The following is a 19685-nucleotide window of genomic DNA, read 5'->3' on the forward strand; positions in this document are numbered from 1 at the left end:
AGAGGGGGGGAGAGAGAGATTGACAATTGTTCTGTTTTGCAAATTTGCCTCTTTTTGTACTGTCTAGCGGCCATCAAAAGATCTTCTTGGAGATGCCGGTAACTCTGCGCTACGTGCGTTAATAGTTCTGGGCCGGGCAGCACCCTTACCACCGTAGAAATACCTACTCTCCAAGCAGAGGTTTGGGTTTTGGGGGTATTTTTAGTGTGTTTTTAGGCTTTTTTATCGGGGTTTCTCTTTTGCACTGAATTTTTTTTCCCACCAAACCAATTCAGTGCAAAAGAGAAACCCCGATAAAAAAGCCTAAAAACACGCTAAAAATACCCCCAAAACCCAAACCTCTGCTTGGAGAGTAAGAAATACCGGCCTATACGATGGTCTGGCTAAGAGCAACGCAAACACCATTAGCCCAACGCCTTCTTAAGAGCTCCTCAAACATGAACGTCTTTCCTTCAAGTTGCTTGGAGAAGTAGTGCCTTCCTTGTTTGGCCATGACACAGGGACCTTAAGATCCTGCTTTACGACTTAAAGACAAGAATCTGTCTTAAGGCTTCTTAACGACTGAAAGTCCTTCTGGAAGCGACGTCGTTAAATGTTTATCCTGCTGTGAATGGCCGTGGTGTTCGACACAACTCTCCGATTTTTTGTTTCTTTGATTGGCCCATATTCGATCCTGACCCTCATGATAATGTTTTTCGGGTATCTTACTTTAGCCTATGATGTAGTGGCGTCGAATAGCAGAGTGGTTAGGCTAGCTCACGAGATTTGCTAGTTTGCGGGTTCGATTCCTAGTATTCCTGGCGAGACGTTGTGTCCTTGGGAAAGGCACTTTACATGGCTTTCCTCACTCCACCCAGGTGTAAAAATTGGTACCTGACTTCGGTTGGGGAGGTAAAAGGCGGTGGAAGGAGAGGCCCTAGACACAGTGGATCATACAGACAATAAAATTACCTTTAATTCTTCACCTGCGCCAACTATAATAGTCCCATCGGCATACCCATTCCAAAATATCGTACAAATCTATCCACTTCCTATGAAGTTCATACACACACATACAAATAAATAAGCATTTAGAAGGCATCGAAAACACTTTTTCATCGGCAAAAGCTTCGCACATGTCTTAAAGTCGACATGGAACGTCTGGACCGTGTCCCCCCACCCACGCACCCTACACTCCACGTCAGAAACGGTCAGCGCTGACAGAAACCATCACATTTACATCCCAAAGTAATTGTTGTAACTTATAAGTGAGAGTCTGGAAGGTGTCCATGGCAAACTCACGCCATCATCAGCGTCATGTGTCAGGACCGGTTAGCTTTGATAGAAACCACCTTATGGCGTCATGGGTCGGATCTACATTTTGCTCTGATCTGGCGTATTAATCTCTGTCTCTACCCTTTTCTCTTCTTCTCCCTCTCTTTCTTCCTGCCTGTCCCTCTCTCATTCTCTCTTTCTCCCTTTCTTTCTCCCTGCCCCCCTCCCTGTCTCTATTTCTTTTTCTCTTTCTTCCTCCATCCCTCTTTTCGTTCTAGTTTCTCTCTCTTTCTTCCTGTCTCTCTTGTACTCTCCCCCCTTTCTTTCCCTCCCTGCCTCTCTCTCTCGCTCTTTCTTCCTGCCTTTCTTCCTTTCTCTTTTCCCTCCCTCTTTCCCCGCCTGTCTCTCTCTATTGCGCGACGAATGCCACTAGACCGGATCACGACATCAAAGTAATAACTACGTCATAGTCTCGCCAATGTAAACATCGTATAACTCACAAGAATCCGTCCTCATGAGTTACAGACCCTGTCCCGTGTGAAGGTCCGTAAGCACGGCCATTAATGACAAACCGCATGAACGGTGATAGAGTCCAGCCTGCTCCGAGCCAGCTTCTGTTGCAGAGGGTTGTTTCAACTGAAAATACTCCTAGTTATTAATGTGTAGCCTCTACCAGGCTTCGGAATGCGGCTGGTAAGAGTAGAAATCGGCCAAATAGAGAGATAACATGCCAGGGGAGTTGGTCTGCTGGAGAGAACAGCTGCAGGTTGGGAGAGGCAAACTGTTCTCTCCAGCGGACCAACTCTCCTGGCATGTTATCTCTCTATTTGGCCGATTATAGGCTAGCAGAGGGTCGTTTTCTGGGACATAAATTCAATTTCAACACTATCTGAAAACGTCAAACAACTCTTAATTCTACGTGGTCGTTTTCTCAGATCTCATAATATCAACTGTAAAATCATGTTAGTCACACAGGCTGGCCAATTTACATGTCTTTCCCCTACCGGAAGATCAGATTATGTGTGTGTGTGTGTTTGTTTGTTTGTGTGCGTGTGTGTGTGTGTGTACGTGTGTATGACATTGTGTATGTATGTGTGTGTGTGTGTGTGTGTGAGTGTGCGTACGCGCGTGTGTGTGAGAACAATGAATAGGCGTAGAGGTCCAATCCAAGGTATCAAGGTTGATTACATCTTTAAAATTTCACGGTCTCACTGCCTTTCCAAATTTAAAGTCGCGTTTTAGTAGCTCACGTACAGACCCGATTAGTGTCTGGCCGTGGGCCTAGTTCCGGGCGGTTTGTTGGTATAACACTTTACTGTTAGCATTACTGTTAACACACGGCCTGACGACGGACTATGCTCCCTGTCTGTCTCTCATAATGTCGGGCCAACCTAATGTCCAAGCAGATCCTAGGGTGGCAAAAGACAGTAACACATACACACACACACACACACACACACACACACACACACACACACACACATACAGTGACACACGCATACACACACAAAGATCTAGACCCAAAACAATACCTCCATTCACGGAGGTAAAATCGCCCGGCAAATGTTCCCCCACCCTGCGTTACGTAACGACTTAACAATAGCGAAGCCTTTAAGTAGCACTAAATTTAAGCAAACAGCGACAATATTTGTGTCGCCCCGTTGTAACCACAACAGTGCTTTTGTAACACACGTAGTCTGTTGTACAAAACACCGATCGTACAAATTCTCTTGCCATTCGTGGATGTGTCTCATGATATCCAGCTGCCTTGTTGCAGCCGATTTTTGCAACATACATAGCTTCGCTGCCAAAAACAAAATTAAAAGGCGAATGAAACGTCGCCTTGAGTTAGTAACCGTAATTTATAAGTAAACAGTGTTTAATATTTGCGTCGCCCTTTTGTCCCCACAGTAGCGCTTTTGTCTACACGTACGGGCAGCCGTCTGGCCCGGGTGATTGATGTGCGAGTTTGCTCCGGGAGAGGCGCGGGTTCCGACCGGGGGCGGGTACCATCACAGCCTTTACTAGCCTCTACCAGGCTTCGGGAGGCGGCTGGAATCTAGCCTCTACCAGGCTTCGGGAGGCGGCTGGAATCTAGCCTCTACCAGGCTTCGGGAGGCGGCTGTGAAGAGTAGAAATCGGCCAAATAGAGAGATAGCATGCCGGGGGAGTTGGTCCGCTAGAGAGTACGTGCTCCCGAAACCTGCTAGAGGCTAAACCTTTAAATTACAGCAAACCTAAAGCCCGGGCCAGTAACACAGAATCTACTTTCTCACACAGGTCATATTTTCGAGCTCTGCATGTCTACATCACGTCATGTATGTGATTTCAAGCCCTACACGCTTACATACATGTATGTAGTTTCGAGCCTGTATTTGTACCACATCGCCCTGAGCAAAGGCCAAGGTCCAGCCTTAGCTGAGCCATGCAGGTTTCACTGGCACGCGCCAGACTTCTCACCTACGTCTCAAGGAACAACTCCGTGTTAAGACAGTCAACATGTCCACACAACAAGATCAACTTCATTCTCACCAACGTCTCAAGGAACTTTTCAGTCTTGGGACCGTGTTCCTGAAACAGGCTAAAGTCATAATCAATAGTTATGAAATATCTGCAATAAAAAAGTTAAACCCTCAAGACTTGCGTAAGATTGAAAACATGTCTTTATACACTTACATATAACATTTCATATACTTCATACTTTTCAACAGTAAGAATTGCTTGAAAATTTACAAAAGTGTCTTTGGTTTCTGTATACTTATAATTCTTAATTAACATTTCTCTTAATTAACATTTCTCTTAATTAGCAGTTCCAGACAATTTTCTACTTCTACCTATTTTCATCTATGCCGATGTCATTCGGTAGATCATCCCTAAATAGTTTCTCCTTTCCTGGCGTGAGCTAAAATATTATTTCCTTACGAGAAAACAACAACTACACATCGCTCTTTATAAGTACAGAGGCGGTAAAGGCACTTTGTTTACAACATATATAGCACAGTGTGACATTAAAAAACAGAAAGCAACAGTTACTGTTTTATTGTAACTACTACATGTGCATATCTGGGTACCTCACGTTGTATAGATTGTTTGCCATAACACCAACAATGGTTGTGATAGGTCAGCTAGAAAGTTCTCTCATCCCTGCATCTTTGTATCATCAAATGTGATTGGCCATGAAGGGTTCAAATTTTGCCTTAATTTTGTATCCTCCATTGTGATTGGTACCATAAAATGTTGATTTTATCCCAAAATTTGTTCCGTATTTCTTTTCGGCATAACAATGGTCCATAATTGAAATTCGAAGACATTTCGTCAATTGTGTCCACTGTTATTTTTACAATTTGTACAAGGTTTGGGCTTCGTCTCTGTCTCAGGCCAGGCATCTAAGTTATAATGAACATCCATAGTAAGTATTTCCTAGACCAGGGTGTGATATAACTGTGTCCAGCAAAATTCTGCAGACCCCCATAACTTCGGCGATGAAAGAAGGTTGTATTCTTTGGTACGGCCGTAAATTCTCCATAGATTAGTCCGTGAACTTATAAGTGAGTCGGAATTTTGGCAGCTCAACAGCGGTCCTTACAACTGACGCAGTCAGATATAAACAGAGTTGCAGTCATAACTTCAGGAGGGCCTGCATGGGGGTAGTGATTAAGAATTACGCAAAATTTTCGTTCGCCGCCGATTACAAATTATGTTAAAGTCTCAGAAATGATTACGACTTTACGCTTTGCGGCTAATGTACTATTACAAATTACGTTGACTTTAGGGAGGCTGCCTACGGATTACGAAGACTAAAAAGGCCTGATTACGCCTTACGGAAAAGGGCATGCAGGCCCCACTTCATGACATAACAATGCCGTCATAACAATAGCCTGGATGCCAGACCCACAGCACATGAGGCAGTACCAGTCCTAACAGTTATATCATGCCATAATCATGGGCTTTTGGGTACCCTGGGAGCTAAACTAATACCGGCCCGTGGCGGTAAAGTTGGATAGAAAAGGTCGATCAGCTCGAAAAACTTGTGTCCCTTGCTGGGATCCACAAAAAAAGGCTAGGGTCGGCAGTTTTTTCTAGAGTCAGTTGGGAAACAAGAAACACAACATTTTTTTCGTATGCCTTAGTAGACAGCTGAATTTTGTACGACACATTCCCGACTATCTCAAGAATTTTGTCAGTCTGCGATGGAAAGACGTTTGTGACCGAGCCCTAAGGCAATACCAAAAGGCCGACGCGACCTGATTCTGCTCTGGGGGTTATCAAAAGCAGATGGTTCAGTTCACATCACTTTTATTCAAATATTTTTGAGAGGGGGGGGGGGGGGTCAAACTCATATTTAAAGTTACAGCATGTACATGTTGGGCATAGATTTATGATATGTTATTCTCTTGGTTTTGCTGTTTTGCTTCCAATTCGTGATGAATTCAAATTCGGTGAGGTGGTAATTAATCTGCCACTGACTGTCAAACAGGGTGAAATATTAGCTGGAACGCTCTGGTTATAAATTAATGATGCTGAAAACTTTTTTTACCGCTTTTAAATGTATTCAATGTGACTTTGGACGACATTCGAAGACAATTGTTCTGACCATTTCTTCACACAGAAAGAATTAATTATATGACATGTCATAATGGTAGTTGCAGCCAAAATCCTGTATTGATGAGTATGAGTATGATGACATCTAAATTGAAATAAGAATAAGAGGATAGGATCATCTGAATGCACATTCTAAACGACCATCTCTTGGTGCACATTTCGTTATTCAGAAGTTTTGAAATTGCCACATAAACATAAAATAATAAAATGCCACAGTGAGGACCGTATAACATTCAAGTATACATGATACAACTGTAGGAGGGTCTGAATGCACAATCATCACAATCTTCTATATGTTCCATTTCGTTGTTGAAAAGTTTTGCCGCCAAAGCAACACATCTCAATTCTACAATGAGTACCGATGATACTCAAACATACAATTGTAGGAGTGAGAGGGGGATTTCTCGGATCATTTGAACTGAATTATCTTAACGATCGTTTAACGATAAACAAACGATAGTTTGACCTGCTGCCTCTGCCGGCCCGTCTGTCACATTTGGTCCTCTTCTCGTTCCCAGCCCTGCTGTCCATCAGAAATTCCCGGCGTTCCCCGCGCGATGGTCGCTCCCTGTCAGCGGATCGGGTTACCGTCAGGCGTGCCAAGTTACCGTCAATCATACTAGCCTCGGGAACAGGCTTCGCGGCGGGCGTCGTTTTTCCCAATTTCAGTTCAAACTCATTCCTCGACGAAGACTGGAGTTGTACAGTCGAAAATTTGGGTAAGTCCAACCCTTGTGTTGGAAATTTTATCAGTTTAAACCGCTTCATAATGACTTCTTCCAACACAGATGAACTTTTCACATACAGTCGAACCTGTCTATGGTGAACACAGTGGACTCAAAGTGGTCACGTAGACAGGCTATTTAAAATAATAATCTAAGTGACCAGCAAAAATTAGCCTTAAGCAGATGTGGTCACTATTACAGGTTATTCAGTACTCACTGTGAGCTTGTTGTGAAAACAACCGGTGCACCAAAACATGGCAAACAACACAGTACGAAAACACCCGCCACGAAGCCTGCTACGCGAGGCTAAAACAGCCACCGGGGACCACTTTTTCCCTTCGCCAGAACCCAATCTCCGAATCTGTGCCTGTCTGTTGTCCTGCCTCTCTCCCTAACATGGAAAAATTCGCCCTGCACCGCAGCACGTACCTCAAAAAACGTTCACGGGTCTGAAAAATACAACAGTCTTCTCTCTTTTTCTCTCTCTCTCTTGTAAAAAATATTTTACACCAGCGTTAGGCCGTTCCGTGGTGAATCCAGTAGCTCCCTCGGACACACGATCACCTCGGTTTTCGCTCGTTCTTCTCTCTTCTTCAGGTGACGCTTTTTCATGTTTCTGTCCAGTTTCTTGGCGCTTTCTCTCAAGTTCTGCACCGACTGTTGTAGCACCCTCCTCGCCCGCTCTTCTTCCTCCTTCGCTTCTGGCCCTTCGTCTTCTGTCTCCTTGATTTCGTCGAAGGTGATGGGCTGAGTCTTGAAGCGAGCGGACCGGGCACGTCGGTTTTTCAGGCGTTCCGATTTGGACTGCTTGGCAGGGGCGGGAGCGGCGACGGGCTCCGGCGGTTTCACCAGCGGGAACCCCTCGGTCGGGCTGAACCTGGGCAGCCGTTCCTGGAAGCGAGCGCAGGACAAGTCCTGGAAGTTGGAACCCGGATTCGGCGACGACGGCAAATCGTGGTGGTGCCCTCCATGTCCCGCAGCGGCCGCCATCTTGAATTCGAACCAGACGAGAGTTTTTGAACTTGTTTACAGACCGACTGCTGCTGACTCTTGTTTAACAGCGCAGTGAGAAGGGCTGTAAGGCTGTGAGTCGGCCGAGTGCCATTCCCTTAAACGCGCTGTATTTGAAGAATCCCCAGCGACTGGCGGCTCGGGTAGGGTTTCATAGCCTGGGTACGAACCGTTTAGTCGGCTTGGCGGTAATTTTTCGGTCCCGGCCTTTACCAAGCAAAGGCGAGCTATACCACGGACCTATCTCCAGCTGGTTTCCCTGTATCCGCTGACTTCCTGTATTACGCTCAGTCTTCTGTTGCCGCCGACCCAAGTGAGCGAAGAATTGAGGTCTAGTTGGCGGCCACAAACGCTCTCGGCGCCGATCGTGATCGCGCGAAGGGATAGCGCTGAGCTCGTCGGTCTGGTTACCCAGGCTAGGGTTTCATGACTCGGAGCATACCAGGGCAGGCAGCGAATGGGAGGGTAAAATTAGAAATCGGAAGCGCCGGGGCTTGGTTACAGAACTCACGTCATCACAAAGGTCAGAGTTGTGACCCGAACCGAACTTAAGGGGTTCATATCGATTTTTTTTATTGTTTACCTCCGCAAAGAAGGTTATGTTTTCGGTTACAATTCAAATTACTGATTAATGATTTTATTTACTTTCGCAAAGAAGGGTATGCTTTCTGTAATTTTTGTATTAATCAATACAAAACAATTCTAATTACTAATTAATGATTTTATTTACTTTCGCAAAGAATGGTATGCTTTCGGTTATTTTTGTATTCATCAATACATAAGATTTTAATTACTTAACAATGATTTAATTATGTCCGCAAAGAAGGGTATGTTTTTTGTTATTTTATTATTGATCAATACATGACAATTCTAATTACTTAAGAATGATTTTATTACATCCGTAAAAAAGGTTGGTTTCGGTTAATTTTTATTCATCAATACAGTAACAAATTATATATATATATATATATATATATATATATATATATATATATATATATATATATATATATATATATTATATATAATACATATATATATATGTGTGTGTNTGTGTGTGTATTTGTTGTGTGTGTGTGTGTGTGTGTGTGTGTATGTGTGTGTGTGTGCCTCAAGGTTTTAGTTATTTTGCCATCGAATAGACAAAATCATAAAGCGGTCTTTGTAAGAAGCTGGGAACGTCGGAATCAAATATTACACGCAAATACGCACACAAATTTCACACACAAAGATCACCAAGTTCGTTTTTTTGCCACTCGTCGCAAACCAAGGGGTTGCTATGGGGACTTCTTTGATCTCGCCGACGGTTACGTCAAAATATTGAACTCTCGCGAGATTGATCGGTACTTAAGGTTGCGCTGACGTCACACACTCTTATCTGAAGTTGAGTGGCGGTCTGGCCTTTGATGTTTCCAGGCCTGTTTCAGAAGCGCCTCTTGCGGATGATAAATGTACTGCAGTGGTCTACCATCACATGTATTTTTCACACTGTAACCTGAGTTATACCATGTCTCCTATAGTTCTTACACACACATGATCAAGGCTACAGGCCTGCTGACCCTAACCCGTGGCCCTACTTTGCCTCAGTTGGGGTTATTTGGGGTATACTACTAAGGGGGCCTGCATGGGGGGGGGGGGTAGGTGTCCCGACAACGCTCTACGCTAAATTTTGAGAGCTGGCTACGAATTAAAAATTAGCCAGACTGGGACCCAGAGCGATTGCAAGTTAATCTTCTTTAAATAACTTTTTACGTGGCACCGTGGGATCTTGCAAACATGTACATTGTACATTGCCCCCATAGGCCATGTTGATTTGATTATATGTCTGACATCCGAGCGCGGCATGAATTTTGGGCCGTTTCTAAAAAAAAAAGGTTTCAACCATACTGTAAATCATACAAACAGTTGCAAAATGAGCAAATATATACCGTAAGTTGCAAAAGGAATATCAGGAAACTCAATGTCGTAGAATGCCAAAATCAAATGAAAAAGACGAAAATGTATATAATCAAATCAACATGGCCAATAATCAAATCAACATCATCCATATAATCAAATCAACATGGCCTTACCAGACCTGTATCAGTTATAACCAGTTGCACAGCAGACGTCACAAACACGAACGTTAGGGCAGGTGGCTATCTTTTTTTTCAACCTTTGGCCAGAAGGGCATGTTCTGGCATGGAGGAACAATCTTTCAAGAGGTTTAAATTGTACCTCCATGGTTCTGGGTAGCGTTGGGATGACAAAGCATGGGCCGATAAATGCCACTGCACGAAAACTTAGATTTACCGATACCTGTATAGTTGTGTAATGTTTACTTTGTTTTTTAATAAACACACGAACTTCTTACAATGGTAGTAAATGAAGGTCAAGTAGGTAATACCAGTTATAAAGGGAATTACTGCAATTGACCTTTATTTACTACGATTGTAAAGCCAGCTACTATGTACATGTACATGTACATAGTAAACATTACATGAGTTTACAACCTTTGGTAAATCCAACTTTTCGTGCAGTGTGCCTCTTTTGAAAGAATGTCCAATTTTCCAAACGGAATTTTAGTCCAGTTTTCTTAAGCATATGATTTGAAATAAGGGAACGAGAAGTTTGTTTAGCCCTTAGGGTACAGGTTTTCTTTACCTGTCACCGTTTGCTAGCAAAAGCAACAAAGCCCAAAACACACACTGTTCATTCTCTTGCACTTAGCGTTGTGTTATTTTGTTAGCAAATGCCGTTACCAGGTAGAAAGCTGTATCTTAATTGTGTTGAAAGAAACCCAGAACTTAACTTCGTGAATGGGGTTTTACGTGTTCTTTTAGCCCAATGCCATCCATTGTGACAGATGAGGAAACGTTGCTAAAAATCAACATCATGTGTTCCGAAAACCTCCTATGAGATCCTCAAAATGGCTCTGAGGAGGAAACGGTGCATTTTGTACGTGTTAGCGACCCTGTGTTTCACGGTGACGGCCACAACTTTAGTTTTATTCCACCTTTCGCAATGGGACTACATGAGAGTGATTGGGTGGTGAGTAGATACCGTTGTTTTTCTCTATTCGACAGGGAAGAAAAGGTACGATTAAAATGAGCAAAGAAATAGTTAATAGTTACAGAAAGAAATACTCATTGGTGTACTTTGAGCTACCTTACATACAGCTTATGTAAGGTAGCTGGCAAAAGTTGTCCCCAGAGTTTATAGTATTGTTCTAACCAATCTTAAATATGTATCAAGGCATTCTTAAGGTATCTTGGAAGTTCATCTGAGTTGGTAGAAGTCATTATAAAGGAAGCGTAAACTGTGATTTCCAACAACAAGAAATTGGATGGACTTACCAAGAGTTTCGACTGTACAACTCTAGTCTTTGTCAAAGAATTATCACTTGCACTTGGAAATGTTATACATTACAGTTCAAACTTGCTTCTGAATTTAATTTCTAAGGTATGTTTAAAATCCTTCCCTGCGTTTGTGATTAACCCTTGTCCTGCTTGTACACAATATTTTCAAATAATTTGATGTCTTAATCAGGTCACAGACACATGACTTTTTTTTTGCCCTGCGGTGGCGTACTTACTTCTGCATTCGTTACATTTCACTGCGGTGTGATGCTTTGCACGAGAAATACCCCAAAATTTTACATATACAGGGTGCTATATAGATGGTACTATATGTGCAACCCACATATATGTGGGCCCCGCAGAATACTTAATATAATGGGTGTGTTTTACTCTTGCAAAGGAGTCCTGGCGACTAGTATACAAATTCATTACTTATTAGGCTTCTGTCAATGTTTAGAGACAAATGAAAAGGCAGTTTAACATTTCGGCACGTCAAGCTAAAAAGGTTATTCTTAAGAGCCCTCTGCGCCAGGTCACTTAAGACAATCATTGGGTGCTACCGTATATTGCTAGCCTCCACCAGGCCTTCCTACGGGAATACGGATCGTAGAATTCGGCAAAAAAGAGAGTGAAATTGGCCAGGGGAGTTCGGCAGCGTGGAGGTAGTTTCTTTCCTGCGCGGCCAGTCAAACCTACAAGGCGGCCAAACTCCCCCGGCAAATATTCTCCTATATATAGCCTGCGTAGTTAGTCTGGTAGAGACTAGTATATCGCCTTGCGTAGCGGAACAACTTCTCTTTTCACAGTACTAACACCTAATAGTACCCTGGTAACAGACTGTTAAGGCGAGGTCACATTTCCAACCCGGGGCCCAGCCGGGAGTCGTATAGAACATAAATTATGATATAAGATAGCAAAGCACAAAAAAAAGTTTTAGAAAATTAACCATGAGCACAAATTGTTTATTTTTCGTTCACGCAAACAACCCGACCGAGCCCCGGCTTAGAAATGTGACCGTGCCCTTCGGTGTGCCTGCTTAGAGGCAAACTGTACTGGACCCTCTATTGTCGACCAACTCCCCTGGCTTGCCTTAAGGATCCTTAAGCCCTCTGCACAAGGTCACTCAAGGCAAACATTGAGGGTCCAGTTTGCCTGCCAACTCCCCTGGCCAGCTACATTCTTTTTAGGCCGATTTCTACTATTTATTCAGCCCGCAAAGGAGTCTGGTGGAGACTAGATTGGGAGTAGTTATAGGTCGGCAGCAAGGTCGGCTTGTGTAAATTTGGTGACTACTTGCCCTTGTACTTGTTGACTTTCTCACTATTGGCTTAGATACCTAAAGGCAGGAGTAATAATAATTATGTTTACTGTTACATTTTTACCTTTGCCAAGAAGGTTATGTTTTCAGTAGCGTTTGTGTGTGTGTATATGTATGTAATGTATATGCGTATGTATGTATGTGTGTGTGTGTGTGTGTGTGTGTGTGTGTGTTTGTGTGTGTGTGTGTGTGTGTGGTTTAGCACGATAACTTAAGCTTCTTTTTAACTTGGTAGGTGGGTAGGTCTTCATGAGACCTAGAAATGATTAGATTTTGGGTCCCCTAGCGGCTTTTCTAAGTACGGTTTAGATATCTCGTGATCTAGACATGCTAGGGTCACGAATGGTAGATAGCTCCTGGGCTAGGGAAGAAGTGACATTAGTTTGGGCCCCCTATATATAGCTAGCACCTTGTTGACTAATTAATAAATAAAACCATGGATTAATCCCTGTTCTATTGTGTCTGGTTTTCCACAGGAGAAGACTGATTTCGTGCGAACACAGGACTGTTCACCAGACCGGGTTTAACGCCACCTCTAAAGACTGGATCAGGTGTGGTATAGTCAGGACAGTTTACTGGCTTGTTTCTGTTATCGGTTATGTCCATAAGTGTATAAAATTACATCATTACCTTCAGACATACTTTTAGACTTAGCTACATGTATAGTTTTAGACAATTACCCTGCGTTATTATGTAGATTTTGAAGTTATTTTGTACCCTGTTTCACTGTTCTTTTTTGTTATTTGCAATTAGCCTTCGGGCAGGAATTTACAATGAACTTCCATACACATACAAACACACACACACACACACACACACACACACACACATTCATATAGTGATGCATACCTAAACCCAATTTTAGGTTCAGGTCCGGATTCAAGTCCAGAGGTTTAGGTTCAGTTCCGGACTTGTAAATCCGGACCTAAACCCATGACATGTACAAAATTGCATGTTGGCAACCTTGCAATGTTGTCTGGGTGAAACTTTGGCCACATAACATGGAGGCCGGCACTGGTTTGGAAAGAAAAGGGTATATGTATTGTAAGATAGTCTTTTATGGTAATAAGTCCGGACTCAGTTCTTGACTTTTAGGTTTTTTTGGACTTGAACCTAAACATTCTTACAAGTCCGGATCCAAGTCCAGTGAACCGGTATGCATCACTACATATATATATATATATATATATATATATATATATATATATATATATATATATATATATATATATATATATATATATATATATATATATATATATATATATATATATATATATTGAATTCGTTAATATATTTGGGGGGGGGTACTCGATATTCACTCACAGAAATCTGGTAATCAAGCATTTCCGTCCGTCAAGAAATTTCGTCTACTTCTCGGCATCAAAATCAAAATGCGGAGGCGAGAAAAACTGTCCAATGAGGACGCCGTTACGTCACTATCGCACATGCGCAATCGTCGGGAACGGCGGGATTCTGCTCAACAGTAGCTGTGGGAACGAGATCGATTCGAACGATTACGTCATCAGGTTAAACATGGCGCCCACCAGCAACTTTGAACAGGTAAAACTAAAGTTCTGCTTTCCTGGTAGAAAGAAAAGACAATGGACAAAAACGGAATATACAGGCCTTGAAATTAACCTTTCTTCCTGTTGTCCCAGCACTGTCCCAAAAATAAATTCCAATTGTCCCGAAATGAGGATAAACTGTCCCAACCTTTTTTTTTGGGGGGGGGGGTATTGTATGACTTAAACTTAGAGTCAACTCTAGTTTGCTTATGTTCACTCCAAGGCGCACCATAATTACAGAGTTCACAGGAAATTTGGGGCGGATTTTTTCGGAGCCAAAAGTGTTCAAATCGAAAGCTTTAACTTAAAACAAAACCGAATTAATTTGTTTTACAGGACGTTGGAAGAAAGACCAACATGACTGTGATCAATTGGAACATCGCAAAAGACATCCCGAAAAAACTATCAGACAAAAACACCAGAGAGGGTGTCCTGGATTTTTTGTCGCCCCTGAACCATGGCATCATCAGCTATATTAAAGTAGTGACTAACCGAATAAAGGACGCTCTGCAAGCCTTGGACACGGCGATGGCAGACAGCGGCCTGGATATTTCACTTACTTACTCTTTGGACGACCCACAGGTCGCAATTACCAGGTAGTAGTATTTATTATTTTTCATCTTTATTTTTTGATTTATAAACATTATTATATGTACTTTTTTTTTACTTTTTATGACTTTTTTGTTTTATTTTATTTTTATTTTTATTATTTCTTTTTATTTTTTATTTCTATTTTTTATTTTACTTTTTATAGGTAGTAGAATGTATTAGTTACCACGTCAAATATTGTGTGTGTGAGTTCGTGTGTTTGTGTGTCTATATATACATGTGTTTGTGTTACCATGGTGACAGCCGTCTGGTTCAGGTCATTGACCTTTTGTGTTTGGAGAAGAGGAAACTGAGCAAAAACAATATTTTTTCCTTCGGTAAACATAATAACAAATATGTTTGTTTGTGTGTGACAGGGTCCTGGGTGCAATCGTGGTCCCCAAGCTGTACAAAAACAATACGTTTCCTTTGGTAAACATAATAACAAATATGTTTGTTTGTTTGTTTGTGTGTGACAGGGTCCTGGGTGCAGCCTTGATCCCCAAGCTGTACAACCCAACATCCGGGCTCATCATCTACACCCTGGGAACGACGTTCTGTGACGTCATCAGCCTGTACGGCTTCTATCCTTTCGGCACGGACGGACACAACCGGACACTGACGTACCGGTATAACGAGAACTCTCCTGTTGCTATTTTCACGGATCATGATTTCTGTATAGAGTTTGACTTCCTCGCTTGGCTGAACAACATTGGCGCGGTCAGGCTGGTTACAGACACGTGTAGATAGAGAGATGTGGATTTTTAAAATTAAATTTATATGTGACAATTTTACTATGCAGGCAAGGTATTATATAATGTGCTACATACACAAACACACACACACACACACACACACACACACAGACATACATATACAAGCGCGCGCACACAAGCACACACACAAACAGACACACAAACACACACACACAGAGGCACACACACACACACACGCACACACACATCATTGTACATTGAACAGCGGTTTTACCGAGTGGACATGTATTTAATTATAAATAGGCATAGAAGAAGTGGATGTGCATCTTATTTATACCAGTTTTCCTCTTTCTTCTACAAATTAACATTTCTCTATATTGTATGTATCTCAGATTGAGTTTCGTATGTCGTATATTCAAGGTTCATTGTATATGTTTTGAATTGTCAGAAATGCTGACATGGTCCAGTCTGAGCTACGTATGCGTAATAAGCAATTCACATGTTCACAATGCTATAATGGTAACAGCAAAATCTGTCATGTTTCTCCTTGACAACATCAGATTAATTACTTAATAATTGAATATTTGTGCTTTATACTTATAGTGACAAACATATAAAATTCAAATGTCTACAACAGTTATTAGTAGTAATAAGTTCACATAATCCCAGTTGCACTGCTAGAAAATGCAAGAAATATATATTAGGTGTTTAAAATTAAGTTTTCTAAATAGTTACAGTTCTGAAGAAATATAAGCATATTTTCAACAAAGCAATTTATATCTTACCACACTATGAAAAGCTTGAAACAAGTGAGTTTTTCTGTGTCCAAACTGTTAAGGTACAAGTTATATTCAAACAATTGGAATGAAATTGTGTTCTTTCTACTTGTAAATAATTATAATTATTGAAACGTTTTGATGGTTTTGAAGTGCTGCTTTCACGTTAATTTTTATGTACACAGATCTACACCATTTAAATAGTTTGCATTGTGATATCATGTTGTTACAAATTTTGCGAAATTCAGGGAAGGTGCACGGTGTCTTTCCCTGCTAAATTTTGGTTGAAAAAACATTGTAAGAAACAAGAAAAATCTTGAATTTTGGCCATTCTACTCCTGTATATTGGCTCTTTTTTTTAACGTATTTTAGTATATATTTCAGGGGTTTGCGTTGGACCCTGCTTTAGTTTCTGATAATTCTACCTCCTGTTCTTTGCCATCCTGACCATCGTGATTTAGACGTTTTTGAATGAGCTTTTTGGAGACTACAGCAATGGCCAGAGTCAACAGTAACGCAAAATTTGATTGATACGTTGGTCTTTTATGGAGTATTTTAAGGGTTTGTGTTGGACCCAGCTTTAGTTTCTGATAATTCTACCTCCTGTTCTTTGCCATCCTGCTCATCGTGACGATTCCGACGTTTTTGAATAAGCTTTTTGCCAACTGCAGCAATGGCGAGGGCCAACAGCAACACGACAACAACCGCAATGGCCACCAGAGCTGCTGTAGGTATGGCAGCTGACTCTTTAGGAGCATGAGCTTTGTTTGTAGTGGGTATGGGTTGGGTAATATTCTGGTTTTCGTCACTAGCATTTGCTGAGGAAATAGTGAATTTTGGCGTGGTGGCATTCACAAAGAAATCAACCTGTCGGATCATGGGCATAGTCGTGGATGGTTCTGTGGCATTCGGGACACTTGTGGTAGTGAATTTGTTCTTTGTGGTAGCAGAAAGGGGTGTGATTTGGGCAGTGGTGGTAGTGAATGTATTCGTTGTGGTAGAAAGGGTTGTGACTTTGGCAGTGGTGGTGGCGAATTTGTTCGTTGTGGTAGCAGAAAGGATTGTGATTTTGGCAGTGGTTGTCGTTTCTGTTGTGAATGGTAAAAAGACGTTGGTCGGGGTGGTTGCTTGGCAGGCAGGGAGGTTCACAGTGCGTAACGGGGTGTCTTTTAGGCTGGCGGGACTGCTACACTTGAAGTCATCGCTGGCGCGAAGACTGTCATAGAACGGACCACGCCTAAGGGGACAACTCAGCCAGGACAGGTATGACGTGCATTTCTCGTGGTAGGTGGCAACTAGTTTTGATAGCCAGGACATGCGGCAGTCACAGTGAAATGGATTTCCCTGCAAGTGCCTGCTGATGATCTGCTTGTTGTTTGGGATTATCCCCAAGTCGGCCTCCGAGAATGTGGCCAGGTTGTTGTAGGCTACAGTCACGGAGGTAATGGTTCTCAGCCCGTAGCTGGACACCATGTAGACCCCCAACCTAACAGTAGACAGCTGATTATAGGACAGATCGAGCTGTGAAAGGAACTTCATGTGTTTCAGAGATTCCCAAGGAAAGGTTGAGATCAGATTGTGGCTAAGGTTCAGTTTGTTGACGGTCGGGAAGATAGAGAGGTTGGGAACTGTTTGGATTTGGTTGTGAGAAAGTTGTATTTCGCCAATAAATTCATGAGGGTTAGTAGGCAGGCTTGTTATGTTAGAGTTTGGACAGTCAATGTGTAGGTAGTTTGGGTCTTTTGCGTCTTTGATGTAACACTTTTCAGGAAGCGCATCATTCGTTCGTGCATCCTTCAACAGGATCAGATACATCAAGCACATCAAATACTTCATGATCAAATGCAAGATAATGATTTTACAAGGAAGGCTACTTTCAAATTCTATTTAGTTTCTTGCCCCTTGGTTTGAAATAAATAGTTTACTTTGTTTCACTTCAAAATGATTTGAAAGTTTTTTCTAGCTTGCCGACTTAGAGGATTATGTCTAAAAGCAAATTAATAACTTTGAATGGGCTGAGAAAGAAAGGTAATTTTGATTAGATTCAAGGTCTCAACTGACTACCACTCTTTTGCTCTAAAAGACTACTTTAAAATGAGATGGCTTCTTATTCTAACAAAGAGTTATGTCTGATAGCAAAGTCGGGCTGGGACGAACTGAAACCGGCGATAGCTGTGTTGCTATTTCCGCTTGCCGGAAGCAACCTGCAACATAAGGAGAACACATCTCAGTTCGCTACAAATTATCGCCAATTGGAGACAACGCTTTAGCAGCTGCAGCTGTTTAATCTTTAATCTCTGTTAGGAGTGAGTTTGCCTGAAAGAATTTTGCTCACAAAATAGAGTTAATTTGCCGGTTGCTTGCATTGCAAAACAATGTTTGAGTAGGGGATGTATCCAATGTTCATTTGAAAAAAATGTATGAAACAACAAACATCTTAAAAAGTGACCCTTTTACGTTCACGTTGGCCTTTTATTAAGTATTTGAAGGGTTTGCGTTGAACCCTTCTTTAGTTTCTACTTCCTGCCCTTTGCCATCCTGCCCTTCGTGACGAGTCCGACGTTTTTGAATGAGCTTTTTGGCGAATACAGCAATAGCCAGAGCCAACCGCAACACAAAAAGTTGTGACCCATGTAATCCTGTATATTGGCCTATTTTAGGGGTTTGTGTTGGACCCAGCTTTAGTTTCTGATAATTCTACTTCATGCTCTTTGCCATCCTGCCCATCGTTACGATTCTCACGTTTTTGGATAAGCTTTCTGGTGAACACAGCAATGGCGAGGGCCAACAGCAACACGACAACAACCGCAATGGCCACCAAAGCTGCTGTAGGTATGGCAGCTGATTTCTTAGAAGCATGAGCTCTGTCTGTAGCGGCATTGGGGTGGGTAATATGCTGGTCATGTTCACTACCATTTGCCGAGGAAATGGTGAATTCTGGCGGGGTGATATTCACAAAGGAATCAACCTGTCGGATCATGGGCGTAGTCATGGGTTGTTCTGTGGCATAAGGGGCGCTTGTGATAGTGAAGTTGTTTGTTGTGGTAGCAGAAAGAGTTGTTATTTTGGCAGTGGTGGTCGTTTCTGTTGTAAATGGTAAAAAGACGTTGGTCGGGGTGTTTTGGCAAGCAGGGAGGTTCACAGTGCGTAATGGTTTGTCCTTTAGGCTAGCGGGACTGCTACACGTGAAGGCATCGCCGCTGATGCGAATACTCTCATACAGGGGACGCAATTTATGTAGACAATACAAGAAACCAGAGGGTTTCTCGAAGCAGTCTTTATGGTAGGTGGCAGCTTTTTTTGCCAGCCAGGACATGCTGCAGTCACAGTGAATCGGATTGCCGTGTATGTGCCTTTTTACAAAGTGTTTGGTCTGCAGGATGCCCACATTTGCCTCCGAAAATGTGGCCAGTTTGTTGTAAGCCACAGTCACAAAACCGATCTTTTTGTTGGGATTCAAGTCCAGCCTGACAATAGATAACTGATTATAGGACAGATCTAGTTTTGAAAGCAACTTGATGTGTTTCAGAGATCCCCAAGGAAAGGTTTTGATCAGATTGTGGCTCAGATTTAACTTCTGGACTTTTGGGAAGATGGAGAGGTTGGGGACTACTTGGATTTGGTTGTGTGAAAGTTGTATGTCGCCAATATATTCAGCTGGAGGGTTGGTAGGAAGGCTTGTTATGTTAGAGTTTGGACAGTTGATGTTTGTTTTAAATGCCCGGACTGCATCAGGGACATAACATTTCTGCGGAAACGCATCTTTTGTTTTTGCAACTTTCAAAAGTG

At 42.2% G+C, this 19685-nt stretch overlaps 2 protein-coding genes across 2 annotated transcripts; one reads left to right on the forward strand and one right to left on the reverse strand.

The window, feature by feature from the left end:
- Positions 1-6867: 6867 nt before the first annotated feature.
- LOC109477587 (uncharacterized protein C11orf96 homolog) lies at positions 6868-8105 on the reverse strand. The gene has a single exon (XM_019778925.1). It carries the CDS (start codon positions 7569-7571, stop codon positions 7086-7088), a length of 486 nt encoding a protein of 161 aa, XP_019634484.1. The 5' UTR covers positions 7572-8105; the 3' UTR covers positions 6868-7085.
- A 5489-nt stretch (positions 8106-13594) lies between these two features.
- LOC109477644 (alpha-2,8-sialyltransferase 8B-like) lies at positions 13595-15284 on the forward strand. The gene is made up of 3 exons (XM_019778985.1): positions 13595-13811; positions 14153-14412; positions 14884-15284. Exons 1-3 carry the CDS (start codon positions 13668-13670, stop codon positions 15152-15154), a joined length of 675 nt encoding a protein of 224 aa, XP_019634544.1. The 5' UTR covers positions 13595-13667; the 3' UTR covers positions 15155-15284.
- Positions 15285-19685: the final 4401 nt, after the last annotated feature.

The sequence above is a fragment of the Branchiostoma belcheri genome, unplaced genomic scaffold, assembly GCF_001625305.1.
Source record: "Branchiostoma belcheri isolate BF01 breed outbred unplaced genomic scaffold, Haploidv18h27 scaffold105, whole genome shotgun sequence".
NCBI lineage: Eukaryota > Metazoa > Chordata > Leptocardii > Amphioxiformes > Branchiostomatidae > Branchiostoma > Branchiostoma belcheri.

Excerpts from the sequence above, each read along its gene's own strand:
- LOC109477587 (XM_019778925.1), bottom strand. The coding sequence starts at position 7,571 with ATGGCGGCCGCTGCGGGACATGGAGGGCACCACCACGATTTGCCGTCG.
- LOC109477644 (XM_019778985.1), top strand. The coding sequence starts at position 13,668 with ATGAGGACGCCGTTACGTCACTATCGCACATGCGCAATCGTCGGGAAC. Across the intron at positions 13,812-14,152 it reads CCACCAGCAACTTTGAACAG|GACGTTGGAAGAAAGACCAA; the intron begins GTAAAACTAAAG and ends TTTGTTTTACAG. Across the intron at positions 14,413-14,883 it reads CCACAGGTCGCAATTACCAG|GGTCCTGGGTGCAGCCTTGA; the intron begins GTAGTAGTATTT and ends TGTGTGTGACAG.